This window comes from Photinus pyralis, unplaced genomic scaffold (genome assembly GCF_008802855.1).
Source record: "Photinus pyralis isolate 1611_PpyrPB1 unplaced genomic scaffold, Ppyr1.3 Ppyr1.4_LG3a, whole genome shotgun sequence".
NCBI classification, from domain to species: Eukaryota; Metazoa; Arthropoda; class Insecta; order Coleoptera; family Lampyridae; genus Photinus; species Photinus pyralis.
Genome location: NW_022170509.1, coordinates 21,108,800 through 21,121,385, shown reverse-complemented (window position 1 = coordinate 21,121,385; position 12,586 = coordinate 21,108,800). Strand labels below are relative to the sequence as shown.

The following is a 12,586-nucleotide window of genomic DNA, read 5'->3' as shown; positions in this document are numbered from 1 at the left end:
GTGCAATTGTAATTCGTACTGAACAAGATTTGAGTAATCTTTATCATCTACTCCTTTCTGAAGACTACAGTTAAATCTGGTGGAAATACACTTATCAATGAGCTCAAAGATCCATTTCACTGCTCTGCAGTCGATTCCAGTCACTAAATTGGTGCATTTCGTTAAGAGACAAAATAAAACGCAAGGAACATCATCGACATTATATTCTTCAGTATTCACAATACAAATGTGCAAAAAGATAAAAGTATAACAGCAGCACTGGCAAATTGGTATGCAATATCTTGAACAGTTCAATGTACTGCACTATAAAATAAAAATAGATATATTTATATTTAAAGAAGCAAAGAGCAATTTTTTTGCCACATTATATTTGAACATTATGTACTGGCATATATTTTTGAATGGCTACAACACAGAAATATACATAAACTAGAACGCCAATGGATAATGATGAGCGAGAACAAAATGACACACATTACTCTGCGTGGATCAGATATTAGTGCACCTCTGAGCTTGCGCGAGCTTACAGATCCGGTCACTGAACTGTCTATTTTAGTGGATCCGGTGTTATTATTAACGCAATGAAGGGTTTTGTCTGAAGGAATAATGTCATCAAATTATGTCCATGTAAAAGAATACCTAAAATTCACTTCGTTATCCGACTTTCCTCAATATGTAGCTACTTCCAAATATTTTAGAGACCGGTCCTGACTATCTTTTTAATTTGGCGGCTTAGCGATGTCTTGCTGCGCAAGCTCAGTGGTGCATCTACGCAAATTCAATGTATGTCAGTTTATTTTCATTACTTCAAATTATCGAGTTTGTCTTTCCCAAAAGTTTTTTATTTGTGGACTTTTGGGAAAGACAAACTCGATAATTTGAATCATAACATCCCAAATATGGATCCACCAATACAATATTTTCATGGCATTAGCTTTCCATATTTTTTTGTTCATTGGGCTACAATAGCAAAAAATTTGCTCCTCTTTTCAATACAGTATATCACATACGTGGAACATAAATGTAAGAGTAAGCGAAACAATTTAATCCTAAGTAAGTTGTTTCTTTTTTTTTCGTAGTTTCAGATAAATGGCTTCATCGTTAAAGAATGATGATAAGAACTAGAGATTCTAACAAACAACAATGACAAACAACATATAATGATACAGTGTGAAACAACTTTGCTTCTGGATTAAATATAAATATTTTAGGCATTTGGACAAAATAAAACAATATTCTTTTAAAACAAAAATACAAATGGGCAGACATAAATCTAAAAGCAACATGAAAAATTGACAAAAAGTTAGAAACCTTTTTTTATTAAACCAAATAATCCGTCGGTTTAAAAAAAAGATTTGCGCTTTTTGTTTTGGGCTCTCTGCAAATAGACCGGCCGCAGGCGTCCGGTCTTCTATACGTAATTTTAAAAATTTCTCTGCATCCATGAACATGTACAGTTAAAATGATCTCAAAAAATAAAATAAACGTGTTATCCAACTTTTTAACTTGTAAAAACATACATACAATGCAGGCATCTAAACTAAAAATGTAAAAACAAATCGTCTGTTACTGTTCACATAACGAGTAGACAACTACAAGCTGTTTGTATTTGTATCACACTTTTAATTCAAAACCACAAGAAATAACATTTGTATCAGCACATTTGCGAATGTAGTGTTTTGTACCAAAGGCTAGTTATTAAATTCTAATAGTTTTGAATTATATTATGCTATGCAGTAGAATAAGAAATCCATTAAAGATTTTTCAAAGACTACAAAGCATTTGGTTTGATATTTAACTTTTAAATTGAGAACAATATGTAATATAAATTCGTAAAAACTTCTCTTCTTTAGTACACTATCACAGTCATTTACATGGTGTTCGTGCAAATAGTTTTTTAAAGTTTCATTTGTTATTATACTGTACACTTAATAACATTTTAATACAAGTCTATTAATCACCCATATATATTCCATAAAATCGACAAAAAGTCTAAAAAAGTAACGTAACAATCACATCCACATCATTTATATAATAAGGAATACAATATATATTTTAATTTTCACAGCAGTTTTAAATATCACATCACTCGATCTTTGTTGAATAATTATAGGTACTTCGAACTACGTAGCATTCTTCGGCGTTGGCAGTATTTGTAAAAATAGGATACCTAAGAGTTGTGTTTAAGGAATCATTATGTATTTCTAGAGAATTCTGAGAGTAATGAAGCACCAATGACTTGAGCGAATCATATATGTTATACGGTTCGGCAAACCCTAAACCACGTTTGGTTTTCTGGATGATACAATGATTTGTAATACCGTTGCAGGCGATCGATAGAGCAAACTGATGCGTACTCGATGGACGTACTAGGAATGTACCGTCAGGTTTACCGGCTAAATATTGTTCTGCCATCGAACGTGAACAATTAGCTACGAACCAAGTTTTCTCATCATTATGAGGTAAATTTTCAATATCACATTCTTCCGTTTGATCAACGCCATCTGTACCATCGTCATCCTTATTCAGCAGCTGCCTGATTCTCGCCAATTTCACACCTCGCGTTATTAACCATCTGAAAAAAAAAACATTCAAATTTGTAGTGAAATGCAATCGTAGAAACAATAGATTTATCAAAGATTAAGAAAATCGGATCTCAAAGTCTTCCCCATACATTTATTGTTGTACACAACTATAGTTTCGGCGAAAATCGCCATCATCAGGTGTAGTTAATTATTATTGATGAAAGAAATTGAAAATCAATTTGCATTTTACCGTCAACGGTCCAGATTTCTTAATCTGTGATATCACTCAACCCCATTTAGAGGAACGATGGATCATGTTAAAAAAAACAATAAATTTAATTATCAATAGACACCTAAAATTTTGATTGAGTTTTTTTTTTCACAAATTCAGTAGACTTCGATCGCACAGTTATGGAGTAAAAACCCAACCTTGCTCAATAGATAACTATGTAGATTGTAGAACATGCTTAAAGAAGCCAAAAGAGAATTTGCGATTATAATTAAATAACAAACCAGAAATGTGTGTCCAGAATACACCTGTCAAAGAAAAAATGAATTGGCTGCAGTTCAAACACGGAGAAGTTCTATTCGCTGCTAATTTTCTAATTAAATTTGTAATAAATGACTTAAAAAGCATGTTTGGGATAATTATTAAAAATGAACTGCAAGCTTTTGGCATACTACTGCACGAACTAGTCGTTTATAATTAACTATTGTGACAGATCCGACCTACCTTTGATAATTATCGCATTCCCTCATTAGATCTCTAATTTCTGGTTTTAAAGATGTTAGCTCTCTTTCTAACGAACGATTGTACGCTTCCTGTCGTTGTAAATTTTCGTCCAGCTGTTCGCAGCTTTCCTCCATCATTTTTAAGCGTTGTTTTAATAGATCCGCGTTGTCCATTAAAGTCTTAATTTCGTGTGGTTGAGCTTCGCTTTGAAATTTTTCTTGAGTTTTTGTTTGGTCCTGAAATACCTTCACCAACTCCTTAAGAGCATCTAACGCCTGACGTTTACTCGTGACTTCCTGCGATGTTTTATTAAAATCTTCCGTAACTTGCTCGAATAGTTTATTCTTATCTAGTAATTTATTATGAACTTCCACAAGATTTGCCGTTAATTTATCGATGTTTTCCGTATTTGCGATTTCTTCTTCTTGATTATTTTTGGATATCGGATATAGTAACTTAATATCTAAAGATGCATTGTATTGTGATAACGAATCATTGCGATAATGATTTATTAATTCTACAACCGAACTAAAAGTATATGGTTCCGTAAACCCATACTTTCCGTTTCGATGGCAAATTTTAATTAACTTATTTGTACCGCCTTTACGCAAGGTTAACGTATATTCACCCCCTTTACTTGACGCGTCGCGCACTAAAAATGTTCCGTCAACTGTATCGTTCAGTTTTTCGTTTACTTCTTCTCGTTTAATATCACCCCAGTACCATTCGGCGTCTTGTAAATTTGTCGATATTGACGATTTTTCTTTATCTAATATAGAAGCACCAATTCTAGAGACCTTCCTAGGGGGAACGGCAGGAGCACCGGCAAATTTCGGAAGCGTTTCATTCCAATCACAGTGAAGAAGCAGCAATTCGATAATTCGATTGTGGGCTTGTGTATTATACACCACTTGACTAAAATCAAATTGCAATAATTCGGTTACCAGTGAGCTAGAAGACTTACATAATTCGTTCCCATGGTGGCCTTAGAAGTATATGACACATTGTCTGTATAAGTATGGTGGGGGGGTTTCTGTTTCCTCTGGCATATTCCATTTGGCAAATGCGACAAAAATGAGACATTAAATAAGTAAGCGTACTGCGATGATGTTCTGGAATTTCCTGAACTAAACGACCTAATAATGTGGAACACTGTTCATCATTCCGTAACTCTGCAAATAGTTGCCCCGGTTAAAACCCGACAGTGGTACAACTACACTATACTTACTTGAAGACTCTAAGAACCGATCATACCATTGTACCGGAATAATAGGATCAGGTAACTCTCTTAAAAACTTTTTAAGAACGTTTGCTATACATGCGGGACTATACTCGGACAAATCTACATTATTTGGCGATTCGTTTAATTTTTGTCTTAATTCATTAACTTGATCGGCAGGAGGTGAAGCACAATATAAACTGTATAGTTCTAAAGAGGTATTATTTTTGGCTCTTGATTCTAATTCTTGAGTGCATTTAACTACCTAAAATAAGCGGCCTTTAATTTATTATCATATAAGGTCGCTTGACATGGCGCAAGAACTTGCAATAAGCAATGCATTGTTTTTGACATGGCGCAATTCCATTTCAATTACCAACAGAAGAAAAACATGGGTTTCCTAATCTCAAATAAAAATTAAATTTTGATGTTTGAAGAAAAAGTACACCTTTCAATCTAATATTCATGACTACTGCACCAGGGGTAACAAAAATATCAGGATACCTTTCTTCAGGTTGGACAAAACCAAGAATAGCTCTGAAGTGATGGCGTTAAAATTCTACAACCATCTCCCAGAATCTATGAAAAATTTGGAAAATGCTAAGTTTAAGTTAGAAGTTAAAACACTTCTTTTGAATAATTGTTTCTATAACTTTGAGGAATTTTTAAGTTTTAAATTTTAGTTTTTTTATGTGTAATATTTTGTGACAAATGCAAGCAATTTTTTTCCATGTAAGCATAATATATATTATTATTAAACATGGAAATCACAAAAACAAACAAAATTAATCAGTGCGTCCCTCAGTCGCCGCTGTATTTTACTAGGTTGGTAACACAAAAACAACTAGATTTATCCCTTGCATGCGCGGTTCATGCAAGAAAAATAACCCTGGTCCTATAAAAATTGCAGACTGAATTGCGCATGCCTTTCGCAATTTCTCTTGCAACTTGCGTTTATTGCTCCATGTCAAACGAGCTTTACAATGTTAATGGTTGCAACTTAAAAATTGCTCTCATAGCCCTTAAAATTACGTTTCCAAATACCATGCATAAGAAAATGTCAAAATATAACGGCAATTTGTAATCCAGTGAAAAGATGGTGATGAAGTGCATAGATTCCTTACATTGAAATATGTAGCTAGTTTGAAGAAATATTGTTATGGTTTGATTTGAGGTCCAGTACATTTGATAAGAGATTGGAAACATCACACAAAAAAGTTTTCCATTTCCTCTACAGCATCAAAAGAGGTAACAGTGCAGAATCACTTCGGAAAAGATCTCAATCAATCAGTTTGATAACCACAATTAAAATGTTAAACAACATTTTGAAACTCGATAACCAAGTAGTACTTAGTGTTAATCGAACAGATAGCGGGTGCTTATCTAAATATTCAATATTTATAAAAGTTTGAAGAAAATAGACTTTAAAAAAATTATTTGCGGTACAATCATGGCCAAAGATAAGTTTAATCCCAAATGGAGTTAATGATTCCCTTGAACTCGTTTATAAAAAATTATCAGCTTCATAACTGCACCTAATTACATGGGACACTAATGGATTCATTTATCGTGAACGATTTTAGCTGTCCAAGAAACACTTGTAAGAATTAAGAAAAAAAAGTAAGTTTGGCAAACCCCCCACAAGAGGCCAATTAAGAAATAGCGAAGGTAAGATGGCGGATAAGATACCGTGCTATATTATTTGGAGATAAAAATTTTTTCCTAATTACGCTGTTATCGTGAACACACTTTGGCTTAACATTCGAAGGAAGAAAACTTTTAGAGACAATTTACAGCACGATTACGATAACCTATTTAGTGAACTGGAAATTAAAATGACGAAGCACTAATGATTACTAAATCACACACATACATAAAAATTCACACTTCTCGGCTTCCATCGCTGTACTTACTATTAAAGGTGCTGGCATATCGGGCGAGTTAAATTGTAAACATAGACCTTCCCCGAAAATGGATTTCGATTGCGTTCCTAAAGGTTTTTCTACGGATGGTAAACATAATGGTAAGCCAGTAGCAGCACAAGTTCGATGAGCAACTAATCCACAGTCTGAAAGGTAATCGGTATTAATTTGGAATAATTACAAATTCCGCCTTTGTACCTTGACAAATAAAACCCTGATGTAAAAGACCTCTCAAAAATTTGTTGCATTTTTTACATCGCTCCAACGTACTAAAACTATGTTGTGTTAAATTATGAGCGTACACCTCGGTGTAATTGTATTGATCAACAGTTACGCTGCTGTCATCGGGTTGTTTCAGAAGCTCGCTAACGCAACTTAAAATTGCCTTTTGATGGAATTCGTCTTTGATTCCCATATTCTGAAAATAAGGTCACTTTCAATACAATAACATATGGGTAATTATTACATTTTCTTATCTAACAAATATATCATTTTCTATATAAAGCTTATTAATGGCAATGTTAATGATCTTTTGTATGGTCAGGTCAGAGGTTTCGGGTTTAAATTTTAAATGTTCTAAAGATATTGACGGAAATTATTAATCGCCATAAGTAACACGTTTACTTTCCTTCACTTTCAATCTCTCTCTTAATATTTGAAAAAAATTAACACTAACTTTGGAAAAGTGATTCACTTATCTAATCAGTTCATTGCGCGAAGAACACAAAAATGCTGCATTTATTTATATGTGCCCTGTGTGGTGCATTATGCAATTCTTACTGGAATCGCATAGGCAACTGAGATATCGACCACAATACTTATTTGCTGTCGTTTTGGTTATACCTGTATGTTAGCTCGACACAACACTGTTATTAAACTGTCAAAAATTGTATCCCTTACACTACCTAAGAAGCTAAAAAGTAAAAAAACATAAATACTGTTCTCAATTCAATTATAAAGCAATACAATCACAGAATAAGCAATTACATCCTACCTTTTCAAAGAAATTAATAAAAAATGCCCCATCCCACTCCATAAGAAAAGATTGGATTTTTTACTAGCAAATAACTTCCCTTAAAATTTAGGATTTTTGTTCATTTTTATGTTCCATTTGCAACGCTGGCAATGTAACTCCACTGAACCAATGCTCAAGAAGTGTACAGAGGTATGAAAGGAAACACAACTTTTCATACGAAGCAATGGGCTTGGAGGCGTTAAATTCTCTCTCATTTTTGAGCACACTTGCTTTATCTTCAGGGACACATAAATGAGACGTTCGGGAGAAAAATCCTGTATATGGAATGGTGGCTTGCTCATGGAAGAATAAGAAAAATGAGCGCACCAGATATAGAAAAGAATCGTTGGATTCAAGCAGCACTTTCAAAGGAATGAATACCAGGCGGAGAAAAAACGCCTGGGTGGTACCCAAACGAAATTTTCCACACTCCATTTCGTTGCTGTCAACGATGGTGCTCAAAAGGAGACGGCTGTAAAAAGGTATGAGTTGATGCGTCAACTTCTAGCACTAGTGGCACAATAAGGATAGTTCAAAGTGTAATGTGTTAAGGGTTAACTTTATACCTTTTCCCTTTCTGTACCCATAAGGTTATTGCAGGAACAGATATAAAAATTATACTGAGAAACAACAGTTACACAGTAACTGGAATCTGATTAGATACTGGTTGAAAAATAAATCTCAATCACTTTTCCAGTAAGAACCCAACCAAGGCAAAACTTTGGGGGATGTTGATATAAGGAAATGGTTGAGAGCTCCTTTACTTGTTAATAATTAAAAATTGAAGAAACTACTTCTAGGGGAAACCTTCCAATTGAACAAAGTAAGAACAGTTCCAAAAAGAAGAGCATATATAAAGCTTTTGTATTAATCGCTTGGGGGTTAGTTTAGCAATTTCCTGTAAATGCCACCTAGGAATAGTACGGTTGGAAGGTGTCAGATAGGGAATGTAATGCAAACGAGGACGTCAGGACACTGTATATCTGCATTACTAGATAGTCTTTATCCCCTGCTGAAGTAACAAAGCAAAATCAAAGGGATAGGTAGGAGACGTCAAAAATGTGTGCTTTCTGAAATAACAGAGCATTGCAGTGTAGCTTTACATTTGAGATTGTAGATTAGGGGTCGGTGTGCATCAAGCTAAAAACCCCTTAGTTATTAATTTTTGTTCTGAAAAGTGTTTGTTCAGTAGTAGTATTAAGGTGTAAAGGCATTTACCAATCAGCAGTGCCAAATGAAATCATCACCACGTCCTGAAAAGCTGAACAGTATTTAGTCTCTACTATTTAGGTAGGTTATATAATAAATTTTGATTTCGGTGATAGAATTCTGATTACAAATTACACCCGTCTCACTTACGAGTATGTATATACTTGAATGAAAGTTGAATTGAAAACGCTGAAGGGCTCCCAAGTTAAGACATATATTGGGGTGTCCCTTATGAAGTTTTGTAGCGTTTAAAGTGCAACGCGATGAACGAGACCTTGATCAACTACATTGTAAATATTATCGATTTATAAACAAGAGGCTTTTAATGGGGTTTGGTTACACCAAAAGTCGTTTTCGACTTGGTGTGCTGGACTAAATGTTCCTCGACGTACAATAATTGTACAAAATGAGATGGCCCATGATACTGCTATCCATCTCAATCAATTGAACCTGTTGTTACGATGGTAAGTGAAGGGTAGGCTTTAAAGGAGCATAATTTTAAACACTTACCATGAGTTTTTCTTTGTCTAAGTGTACGAGGTCGGATCCCTTGATGTCTTTACACCGAAAGACATCTGCGTAGGGATAAAGGTTTAAGGCCGCCATCCACTCGACAACGGTCGATGAAGACCATTCAGTTATGGGCTGAAAAATAAATAAAGTGTGTCTTAGAACGCAATTAGAAAGTTTAGGTATTAATTTTCTATTTACAATGGGATTTTAATCATAAGGTGGTGATCGTTTTAATTTGTCATTTGGACGTACAATTGAAATGCAGCCGCGGTGTTATCGAGTTAAATTAATTTTGGAAATACAACAGTCAACTGGTTGAAAAATTAATAGAACCTGTTTTCATTGCGTTTTAATTTTGGAATAAGGGATTGGTTGAACATTGTAATCTGTAACAATGCCAGAAAATGCGAGCGGTTATCGTCATAAACGTAATGCAATTCCGTCGTATTTTAATTAATAAAATATTATGTCGGTACCTGGATTAATTTTATATCGAAAAATTTCGCGATCGTAAATGAATTTTATGGCCAAGCTTTGTGTGCGTTTTAATTATGTAATAAGTCGAAGCGGTTGTGGACGTTTCATGTTCTATTACAATGTGTCCTAGGATTTAAGTTCAAGAGGGACACTAGGGATCATCAGCGAGAGAAGGGATTGTCGATGGAGAGGGCTTCCGTTTAGCTGCTAGTGACAAAACCGATCCGTAGCGCACGCTTGAATCCGTCGAGGTGAACAGCACATAGCAACCGGTTCCGAATTTTCATTGGACGAGAGTGCGCCTATCGTGGTATGGCTGGTAACTACATAATCGAAAGAGAGATAACCTGGTATACCCGGCCAGTTTCATATACATTTAGATATCTAAGTTTCACTTCATGCAGTAATTATGATTCGCATTAAATTATAATACCGCCCGAGCAAGGCGCCCTTTATATATTAATATTGAAGTGAACGTCAATACCAGTACTCATTTATTTTAAAATGTTTGATTGGAATAGAACAAGAAGCGTGCTCATAACAGAGATGACCTTCGGATAAATTTATACTTAAATTATACACGAGCCGGAGTAGGCTAGCGGTACGACGACGACGAATTACATACAGTCATACACTCAGCGTTGCTCCTACTATTCCCCCTCGAAAAAAGCTAACGGCATCCCTGACAGCTAACAAATTGCGTTATGGATCTCATTTTCCCATTTTGACATCATTATCGCAAATCGGACACAAGTCTCTAGTCTCACTCTCCAATCCCCTGTGCACGAATGCGAATTCGCGCTAAATAGGTCAAACTCCTGATTTTGAAAGTCGGTAGCTACTAGCACAATTTAAGACAATTTATTATTATTGTTAGTATTATTTTAACTATCGCCAACTTTCGGAACGTGATGTGAATACCGATATTGTTTCCATACAGAATTTTATAAATGCGTTCCACATCTCTCTCGAAATGTCTAAATTAAAGAAGAGCAACAGTGTAAAATTCAACTTAATTTGACTAGTTAAAGTAATTAACCAGAAACAAAAAACTATTGAAGCGAAAATCGTGTTTTGTGACACTGTTTCGTCACACTTGCATCCCTTTTAATAATACGAGAAACATGTATAAGGTAATGTTTCGGAAACGAAGTTAGTAATTTTTCAACGATTTCCTTCTTGACAGGAATAGACGATACTGTGGAATATCGACAAATCCGTAACTATTTACATTAACCCTTTCTTAATTTTCCTTCTGTAAGTTACAACGATCGAACGCCCCTAAAGTCAGTTATCGAACCGTACGGACAGATGACACAAAACAGTTTTACACCTGGTCACTAAGTATGCATCGAATTTACCTCTTGGGCATGGAAGTATGTAATGAGTATAGCACCTCAAAAGAGTATCACACACCACCAGAGGAAAAAAAATAGGATACACCCTAGCATCTGCGCGAAGTTATTGAAAACAGTAGCTACATGCCATAATTTTCCATAGTCTACATTCTCACAAGAGGATGTAAAAAGACACGGAAAATCGCGTACCATTTAGTAGCTGAAGGTTCTCTTTATTCATGGAGGTAAATGATAATCATAAGAAAACCAATGTATGTCATTCTGGTAACCTCGCAAATCAAAAATTCACAAAACTTTGCCCCAATTTAACCTACTTTGTATCCCTCACTTTTACGATAACCCAAGATATAAGTGGTAGGTCTAAAACAAGCATTTTTTCCAAAGAATCAAAGGTCTAAAATGTCTCGCCTCCTAAACTTGACTAAGTGGATTGATAAAGACACTAAACCTTCCCCATACTTCTTTTAATTATTTCAGGTATTAAAATAAAGGCATTAGGCTTTATTTTAATACCTGAAATAATTAAAAGAAGTATGGGGAAGGTTTAGTGTCTTTATCAATCCACTTAGTCAATATCACCCCGTTTTGAGTCGTTATAAGATGGATAGCTACCAATTTCCTAAACTTGAGTTTCTTCTTTTAATTTTTTTCGCAGGAAGTAATGGGTCTTTTTGAAAATTCTACGCGGAAGTTGGCTTTGCAAAATTGAGATTGAGAACCCACCAAGTAGGCCAGTCAAAATCGACAATAAATCAACAAAACATGATGTATCTCTGATTTTTTAGTATGTTGTTTGGACCCATTAGAGTAGTGTATACTCAAGTTTGCAACTCTCTAAAAGTTGTGGGAAAAGTGTAGTATACGAAAAACCGCGAAATTTTCGGACTTTTTGCAGTGTTTGCGTTATATTTCCTTAACTAGACATTTTTCGACGAAAGTCACTATATACGTTTTTCAAGAGTATTAAATGTATAACAATTTGTCGAGTTCTGTAGGTCAATTAGTTACCGAATTACGGCACTTTGAAGATAGTCATTTTTTTTCAAAAAGTGAACATTTGAGTTTTACACCTTCTTTAGATAGAAATTGCGGCTAAACTATTGATCCTACGAGTAGAACTTATAAAATAGAAGTTGTAGATAATTTAATTAGCTTTAAGTTAAGCGTAAAGTGGGGTCTGCAGGTCTCGTAGTTCTCTCTAAATCTAAAAAAAAACGATATAAGGTAAAATCGCATTTATCCAGAAATGTTCCAAAAGCTTTTAATTTTTTTGTTTTTTGATGTGGTAAAGAAAAATTTGGCATGCAATCATTAAAAAAACGGTGAAGTCTATTTTAATATAAACATAAGTCATAAAAATTGTAGTAGGTATATAACCAATAATTCAAAGATAGATCAAAATCGTTTCCTTGTTTTGAATGGCTCTTCGCTGCACTCTTTAACAGGCAGGTCCTCTACTATTGGTGGATTGTCGTCGCGGTCCTTTATAGGTAGGGAGTCCAGTATTGCTGGATCGTCAGGGTTGTCTTGAGGCTCGTCATCGTCGCCCTCTTCGATGATGATAAGAGCAGCGTTCTGGCACGTTTCCCCAGCGCAGGTAGCACACATCACAAAG

General features: G+C 34.9%; 1 protein-coding gene across 1 annotated transcript in view; it reads right to left on the bottom strand.

Annotated features, from left to right (window-relative positions):
• Positions 1-188: 188 nt before the first annotated feature.
• The window catches only part of LOC116166071 (phosphatidylinositol 3-kinase regulatory subunit alpha), a 32,318-nt gene continuing 19,920 nt past the window's right edge, over positions 189-12,586 (bottom strand). Inside the window, exons 7-13 of the mRNA XM_031480902.1 lie at positions 9,134-9,268; positions 6,598-6,817; positions 6,391-6,545; positions 4,487-4,742; positions 4,223-4,430; positions 3,259-4,173; positions 189-2,575 (exon numbers count right to left, since the gene is read on the bottom strand). Coding sequence (XP_031336762.1) covers positions 2,086-2,575; positions 3,259-4,173; positions 4,223-4,430; positions 4,487-4,742; positions 6,391-6,545; positions 6,598-6,817; positions 9,134-9,268 — 2,379 coding nt within the window. The 3' untranslated portion in view covers positions 189-2,085. The remainder of the gene's footprint in view (positions 2,576-3,258; positions 4,174-4,222; positions 4,431-4,486; positions 4,743-6,390; positions 6,546-6,597; positions 6,818-9,133; positions 9,269-12,586) is intronic.